Source organism: Teleopsis dalmanni, chromosome 2 (genome assembly GCF_002237135.1).
Source record: "Teleopsis dalmanni isolate 2A chromosome 2, ASM223713v2, whole genome shotgun sequence".
Taxonomy (NCBI): domain Eukaryota; kingdom Metazoa; phylum Arthropoda; class Insecta; order Diptera; family Diopsidae; genus Teleopsis; species Teleopsis dalmanni.
Window position 1 is genome coordinate 119,953,519 of NC_051847.1, and position 9,192 is coordinate 119,962,710.

General features: G+C 27.2%; 2 protein-coding genes across 2 annotated transcripts in view; one reads left to right on the top strand and one right to left on the bottom strand.

Annotated features, from left to right (window-relative positions):
* Window positions 1-88: 88 nt before the first annotated feature.
* LOC119682493 (28S ribosomal protein S18a, mitochondrial-like) lies at window positions 89-882 on the bottom strand. Its single transcript, XM_038095947.1, has 3 exons — window positions 686-882; window positions 403-606; window positions 89-344 (listed from the first exon to the last, which is right to left on the bottom strand). The coding sequence occupies exons 1-3, from the start codon at window positions 777-779 to the stop codon at window positions 178-180; spliced, it is 465 nt and encodes a 154-aa protein (XP_037951875.1). The 5' UTR covers window positions 780-882; the 3' UTR covers window positions 89-177.
* Window positions 883-3,553: 2,671 nt separating this feature from the next.
* Window positions 3,554-9,192, top strand: part of LOC119678640 (protein krasavietz-like) — a 14,968-nt gene continuing 9,329 nt past the window's right edge. Inside the window, 5 exon segments of the mRNA XM_038090590.1 lie at window positions 3,554-3,818; window positions 8,101-8,172; window positions 8,250-8,426; window positions 8,503-8,603; window positions 8,943-9,081. Coding sequence (XP_037946518.1) covers window positions 8,112-8,172; window positions 8,250-8,426; window positions 8,503-8,603; window positions 8,943-9,081 — 478 coding nt within the window. The 5' untranslated portion in view covers window positions 3,554-3,818; window positions 8,101-8,111.

Here is a 9,192-nt window from a genome sequence, read left to right on the forward strand (position 1 = left end):
TAGGGAAAAGATTCACAGCATACACAAGAATATAAGGTGAAACACAATCATTTGTAGAAATAAAAAAACCCAGTGCATTGCTAAACCACACATTTTACACTCATTTACATTTACAAACAATAGATTTTATTAGTTAATTCTTAATTTTAAGCATCTGAAGTACCCAATAAGGAAGTTTTAGTATTTAATTGTTGATTCTAAGAAATAAGTATTAAATTTCTTATGTGCGAAACGTCTTTTCGGATCTTTTTTACTATTAGCTGGCGTTAAGTTTGACATAAGACCTGCTTTTTGAGCCATTGTAACCATCATGGCAATTCGCTTTTGTTGTCGCCGACATAAGCCTTTTAGTAAAAGAAGACATTTAACAGATCGAATAAAATTTAAAAATTGTATATCTACCTGTGATGCGCTGGGGTAACATACAACCATCTGATCTTACATATTGCGATAGTATAAGCACATCAGTATGTTTGATTTCTAAGCCCAATGTACATTCCGGACAAAATTTACTCTGACAAACCTCTTTCAATAGTTTCTGAGCGCGCGGCGATGGTAAATTTACACCTTCTACTACCAATGCATTATTTTCAGTTCGTTCGTTTACTAAAACGTAAATATATTAATTAGCAAATTAAAATAAAAAAAGAAATGTTGAAAGGTTATGAAACGAATGAGCACTCACTTTCTTTAACTAAGTACGGTACTGTTGTATTAAAATTTCTACTCGTTATTATGCCTTTAGGAAAAAGACGAACAGTCCTTATAATTACTGACATTACTTTTATTTATATAACTAAAGTTTATGTCAAGAAATTTAAAAAATATTAAACACAAATTCCTCATGCAACAAAAACCGCAACAGCTGATTTCCTATTTTCAATTTATGTGAGAATTCACAATAGATTTACTCAAATCAGAGAATAACTTTATTGCTATGTGACTCCTCACTACTTAACTTATTTATAGCGTTATATTCATATACCAATATGATGATAATTATTAATTATGAAGAGTGGAACTACTGAAATTTATTTTGTAATTACATTGCTTTGAACAAAAATTTAATATACTAAAATCGCAATTATTCTGTAAATCGGTTACATTTTGTTTGCAATAAAGATATAACGTAACTAATGCAAACGATTAATTTATATCTTTAATCATATTAGTATATTTTTATATAAAAATGAATTATACCATTTATACTTTGTACTAATAGTATGTTCCCATTGCCTTCATTAAACCAATTCATTTAATTTAGCTCCCATAAGGGAAATTACCTCATACATGTCGAATGTAATATGGCGTTTACACTGGCAGAAAAAGGCCATTTGAAAGTGTTTACATTCGTTGTATTTAATTTGTTCTCATTTTAAACAGCTGATTTTTCATCTTGTCTGCTGAAAATGAACGTCATTCATACAGAATGTGATGAAATGAATCGCATTCGCGCTTGATATTTTGTATGCAAGAATAAGCCATTCACTTCTCATTTTTAATTTTTACCCAAAATGAGCCATTACCGGTCAGTGTAAATACCGTATAAGACTGCAAAACATTTTTTTCAAATGAGAAATTATCAATTTTTCACATATTTATCACATGAAAATATATATAAATAAACAAAAAACTAGAGGTAAGAATTTTTTAACAATTTTTGTTGTGTTATAAATAATATATATAATTGGTATATAAAAATATATAAATAAGTTAATATATCAAATAAATATTTGATATCATTATACAATATTATATATTACTTAACAAATATGAAAGAAACACATATACAAAATAGTGTTGTCACAATTCGTTTGTGTATATTTCGTTATTCGGTTTCTACTGCTTCTATAAAAATATATACAATAATTAATAAAAAATTTTTATACATATTTTATGTTGCTAAATACGAAATTCTTTATGAAATGAAATAAAATTAGCTTAATTTAAAAATAGTTCACATATTCTATTTCAGTTTGTATTTTAATTTTGATAGAATCATTTCAATTTACAACTCAAGAGTTGGCACAGTATGGCACGGACTCATAATCATGTGCGGCAAAAATAGTCCACGACTATTTTCAAGCATCAGAGGAAAGTTGAATTGGAGTATGTTAGGTGGATATAATAAGTTATACCATTTGTATAATGGTATAATATATATAATTGTCCCATAAATGTCATTGTAGATGCGCATACATGTATAATGTAATTATCTTTTGAACCCGTATATAGTTATTGTGAATTTTTTAAAATTCTCTCCAAGCAGAGCTAAAATATTTTCTTCTTTTTTTCGCTGTTTGTCTTGTTTCAACTAATGTATGCTTCCACTTTCAGAAAAATTCTACACATTTTTATTTGTTTTTGTTTTGACTGTATTTATTACATATTTGGAATCGCTCCAATTTATTATTTTCTTTCAACTGTAAACTCAAATTATATGTTTACTTAAATGTATTTCTAAATTAATCTTCTAGTTTGCTTGTTAATATATCGTACTACTTTTGCAATACAAATTTTAGAAGTATCAAACAAATTTTTTTTCCCTAAACATGGAAATTATTTAATCTGGCGTTTACACTGGCCGAAAATGGCTCATTTGAAAATGAGTTTACATTTGTTGTAATTCATTTGTTCCCATTTGTTTTTTCAACTTGCCTGTTGTTTTAATTTTTTGCATAAAATGTTGCATGAAGGTTAAATATACCTTCAAACCTTGCAATACTGAAACTGAAAACATATTTTTTACTTCAATTAATTAACTTTTGAGAAGCAGAAATTCTAAAAAAAAGTGTATCGTTTTCAAGGAAATGCAACCACCAAGCATTTGTTTACCTTTTTTTGTAAATATGTTAAAAATAGCTTTATCAAACTGTCAAAATACCATAAAAAGCTTTTATTTAGAGTATGTTTAATGCATTCCTTTACATGTGGAACATATTTGGAACACATTCGACCCTCCTTGGAACGCATTCATACAGAATGTGAACCAATGGATATCATTCGTGCTTGAAATTTTGTATGCGAATATGACCCATTTACTTCTCATTTTCGAATTTTGACTGAAATGAGCCATTTGAGGCCAGTGTAAATGCCGCATAATAAACTTATCATATAATAAGGTACAAGACGTACCATTTTATAAAAAATATTCTTTCTAAATACATAATGTTACATATAAAATATATTCGAAACAGCAGATATGTTACATTCTTTCTTTCGTTAAACGCAGAGTCCATTGTTTGAAGAATATTAACATTTTCCGATATAACTTGACTAAAAATGATTTATGTTACGTTTGCACTTTAATAACCGCAGACCTGAGCAGATATTAAAATATTGCTCTAATCTAGTTTTTAGATTGTAAATTAACAACAAAGAAATAAAATTTCCTTTCGGTCAAAATTTTTTTAACGATAGTGTCTTTCTCTGCAAAACTGCAAATAGCTTTAAATAAACTAATTAATTGTTGAATATCTTTCTACGATATATTATCTAATATTCATTGACTTTTTTTTAAACAACAAATAAGTTAAATAAAAGTATATTTCAAATTTGTATAACAGTTATTGTGAATGTTTCAAAATTCTCTACAAAATTAATAACCAAGCAGTACATATTTCGAATTTTGTTTCGCCGTTTGTCCTGTTTCAACTTACGTCTAATTCCGTTTACAGAAGCAATCTACACTTAAATTTCTCTGTAATTTATCATTATCCGTTTTATTTTTGACAAGTTGTGTGCATTTCTTCCAAGCAGGAGGTGAAGAGGTTATATTTTATATTTCGGGTCGTGCTAAATTTTTTTTTGTTTAAACTGTAAGTATTAATATTAATTTTTTCAAATTTATCTATATATTTTTAATTTAATGCATTAATATTATAATAATCTTATGTGTGATGGAAGAATGTGAACTAATTTGTGAAATAGCAAAGTTCAAATAAAATGTGCGTTTGCACGCTTTTACGCATAATTTGTAGATGCCTTTAAACGTAATTAAATGAATATAAGAATTTAAATTAATAAGACTTAGAGGAACAATTTACATTTTGTTAAATATAACAAATTTTGTTGTATAATTAAGTCGCCACATTTTCAACAACGTGACTCATAGTCATATAATTTCTCTTTGTATTGTTCAATAATCAAACAAAGACTACTTTTTTGAAACTTTAAAACTAAAGTTTTATTTATTTAAAAAGGTAACTTATATGTGAATATAAGTCGTAATTGAAAATAAAAGAATTGTGATTTTATTCTATAAAAAAATGGTAGGTTTTCTATATGCGTTTCTGAATTTCAGTATCAAAAGATTACATACCTACAAAACCACTTCAAAGTACAGTTAAATATTTGCCCTCAAAACATTTTTTTTTTCGCATTTGAAACGTTATTGATAACGAAAATTTCAACAAATTTATACATATTAAATTTTATGTGCCGTTAACATAATTTCATCATGATCATAATTTTCATGCACCCTATAAAAATAGTTAGTATTATGAACATTTAATACTTTAAAATTGATATGACACAAGAGGTATAATTGACATAAAATATTCATTGTGAAATATTTTTTTTTATATAAACTGAGAAACTATTTACATATTACACACACATTTTGTTTTGATATTATTATCTCTTAGCGAATTGAGGTCAATGTGTAGTTAAGAAAAGATTTCATTAATCTGTAGTATAATAAAAGTATACTACAGTCACTAGGAATTTTTGTCAATCTTTGTGTTGTAACCATGTCCGTTAGTGGGATCTATAAATTATATAATAGCTGTAGTAGAGAGTAGATATAACTTAAGGTATAGGTGGTATTATTGAATATAGTCCATATTCAAATGAAGAAATCTGGGCACAAATTAATAGGACTGAAATTAGTTTGTTTGGATATGAAAATAAATGAACATCATTAAAAATAAAACTGTAGTTTTGGCACACATTGGAGATAGATAGGCATATTTATGCATAACAAGTAACTATTTAGCATTTCATATAGACTTTAATTGGTTCTAAACTATTTAAACAAATTTAGTTTAATTCCGTTTAGGACACTATTAAATTAAAAGGATCTTGGATTATATAACAGCATAAAATTTATACCAAATAAGTGCCATAAATAGATTAAAATTTTCTTTTCCTTAAAACAAAAAATAAGTGTCCAAAACCATTTTGAGTTGCAGTTGATACAGTCTTATTTCTAAATATTTCAAAAGAATTACCCTATCTTTACAAGACTGATAACTAAGTCTTGTCCTAATTTTTCGATTTTTTTTTTTAAATAGATACACAAATAGCGTAAATAAAATCTACCTTAACTTAAAATTTTACAACTATTGTAACATATTATATGTATTGTAACATATACAATAAATGTTGAAACACATGCCATATACTACATGTTTAATTTTAATTTGCTTATGAAAATGGAATCGTTTATTTGTTTTTATATACATTACCTAGAAATGTTTTTTTCTTAAATTTAAATACAAAGTTAATTTTTAAATATATAATATTATCTGCAAACATACTTGTCACACATACGTTTAAATAAAATAGTAAGGTCGGTTATGACTTATTGTAGCGTGCGCTACATAAAGATCAACTCGTTAAACGAAAATGGCGTCTTCCTCAGATCGGCAGAGATCGTGTACTTATTTTGTCTTGTCACATTTTTTACCACAATATCGTTTCTTACCGTTCGTTTGCCGTCATTTCATAAAAAGAGTTTGGAGAGTAAAGTGCCGTGCGCATATTTTTTTATACAAATTATTTGACTTTAATATATTTATTTATTTTTTTTTTGTCTACAAAAAAAGAATTTAAAACATAGTTTTGCAACTAATTGTGATATTTATATTTAGTTTTTATATTAAAAATATTAAGTGCATATTAAAGTAACTAAAATTAAAACTTTAGCAATTGTGTGCGTGCGTGTCAATTTTGCAACAAAAAAAAAACCGGATATTAAAAGAAAGCAAATTTTTAGGTGAAAAGAGGAAATCTGTAATACATTTGCACTTGAAATTCCAACAGTTTAAGGTTAATTGAGTTATTTTACATTTTACTTAATTTTTTTTATTTATAATTTACAAATCGATTATTGAAAATACAAAGTGAAAAGGTCATAACATATTACTTTTTACGGAAGTCTAAATTAAAACTGCTTTAAACAATTTATCATAATTAAATTATATATTTCCGCAGCGTAAATCTGTAAGTTATATGCAAAATATATGTATAATGTAAAAAAAATTAAGATTTTTCGTCATTGAATTTAAAACACTTTTTACAAAATGGTGAATATTTTGCTTGCCTGGGTTTCGTCGTGTTGACCTGTTTTATGCATATATATATATATGTATATAGTATATAGCTAATATATAAAATTTCTCTTCGGTTTTTTTTTTTTTTTTGTTTTAAATATTTTAAATAGCTTTCACACTTTCTACTGGTAAATCTGAACACATGGCACAAAGTGGAGTCGACTGATATCAGCAATCAATACTTTGAGGTTAAGGTTCGGTCATACGAGTCGAAAAATACCCAGTGATATTTTTCAATAAATAATATAAAACAAAATTATTTATTAATTAGTCTACAGTAATTATTAATAAATAAATAAAAAATTTAATATCTTTTACACAATAGTGTAAAATTTTTAAGAACATATCGGTGGCTCCACACATGGATATGCCAGATCTATATAGAACTGGTGCGCGACATATGTTGAACACACCACAGAACAGAAATCAAAATCAATATCTCTTATTGAAGCAATAAGAGTGAGAACGGTTGATCCCTTTGTCCAAAACATGACAGAAAAATTGTGTGAAATTCCTTTTCAACATTAATTAGATATAATATATTTAGGAAAAGATCATAGCATAATGAGACGTAGACTCATTTTGAATATTTAAAAAAAAAATTAGATCACTAATATATATAGAATAATATATTGTACCAGTTGAAAAGTAATAGATGTTCTATAAATTCGTATATTATGTTAACTATCTAAATCTCGGTTGGGGTATGATTTTCTTCACCCATATTTTAACTGTGAATTTTGTAAAGATCAGCAACAGTGAAATCGAATTGTAGATTGGATTAGATTATATTTATATTTCATAACCTTTATTATTAAGACTTATGGTATCTAGAACTAAGTATGAGTTGTAAAAAACATGAGTGCGTTACTAGACTTCGTGCAGTGTGCGATAGATAGGGAAAAGGTTGCTAAGAGAAATATATGAAGAAGAAAGGGAGTCTTACATAGGCTACAAGACGAATTGTACATATTTGCTGGTACAGTCCCTGTTAAAAGTGATGAGCGACATTTAATCGTATTGAACGACAAGTTAGACCATAAAGTAGACACTTTTTATGGTCACTTTATATTTGTAATTCATTTCATTCCTTCTTGCTATATAAATCCATATAAGCTCCAACAACAAGAATAAGATGAAGACCTGGGTGAGGATAATATGAGTAGGGATATTGTGCGGTATGAGAGAAAAGTATGTGGACGTGGGTGTGGGTGAGTGCTAATTAAGATAACGTCAACAGGGACAGTAATAGCAATATCAAACATCTACATAATTGATGTCTCCTTAATGCAAAATGCGTTTTCTTTTAGCTTTTGAATTCTCTCTATATATCTAAAAGTTCATAAAATTTGTCTTTAATTTAACTAGAATTTCAATTATTTGAAATTTATTCAAATCTTCAGTTTCTGAAGGTAAAAGTTAACTATAAAAAGTTATTTGTGTTAAAAAATCACTTTAAAGGTGTGATATTTCCCATTGCCTTGAAGGTAATTCAACAATTGGGTGAGCTACCCTTCTTAGGTGGTGTTAGACGAGTGGCTTGGGGAAACACTGCAGCAGTTGTCATAATCTAATATTATGTTCGTTGTTATTATTATATCTTTTTTTCTATTAATATAAGTTGATTCAGATTGATAAAATATGAAAAAAAAATTTTTTTCAAACAAAATGATTAATATTTTTCCATATATTTATTATTTAAAATACTTAAGTAAAGATTTTAAGAATTAAAATATATTTACGTATTATTTTTATTATCTTTCAGCAAATTATTGTATGAGTCAGAAAACTGAAAGACCAGTATTATCAGGTCAGCGCATCAAGACCAGAAAAAGAGGTAAATAATACGAATTTATTTCTATTTACATATGGGGATTTTTTTTAACTTAAATTATATATCATATATATCAATAGATGAAAGAGAGAAATATGACCCAACAGGATTCCGTGACGCGGTCATTGCAGGTCTTGAAAAAACTGAAGGTGACTTGGAGCAAATATCCAAATTTCTAGACAGCGCTGGTAATAAACTTGATTATCGTCGTTACGGCGAGGTTTTATTTGATATATTAATAGCTGGTGGTTTACTCGGTAAGTGATAATAATGTAATACAAAAATTGTTGCAAATTTAATTAATTTTTGGTATTTTTTTTTTTTAACCAATAGTCCCTGGCGGTTCAATTTCTCAAGATGGTGAAAAACCACGTACAAACTATTGCATCTTCGAAGCAGAAGAGAATATGGAAGCTATGCGTCAGCATGAGCAGGTAAATGAATAATTGCTGATGAAACATACAAATAAACAGTGGCAATGTTAGGAAGCGTTTTTATCAAAACTTCCACCGCCACTTTTAATAATTAAATCAGCATCTAATTAGAGCCAATTATTAAGTTACAAATTATAATAATAGGTGTCACATGTATGCTAGACTAAACGAAACATTAAACTTGACTTCGTTTTAAGCTAATAATATCGCATATCGAAGATTTCAAATGTTTCAACAAAAATTCTTATTAAAATATATTTTTTTTTTATTTGTTTAATAATATTGATTATTTATAAGACGAGAGTTAAAATAATTTAATTAATTATATGTTTTTCATAGATATTCGTTTATCTCATGCGAAGATATAAGTACCTCGAGAAAATGTTCGAGGAGGAGATGAAGAAAGTGTTGGTCTTTATTAAAGGGTTTTCTCCAAGTGAACGAACAAAACTTGCGCGTATGACTGCGCTTTGGATAGGTAAATATATGATTTGAACTAAAATTTATATACATATAATATGTAAATGTATGTCAACTAATGGGAATTCAGTTTCTACGAGTTTTGATTTGTAGAATCTACGTTTAAAGT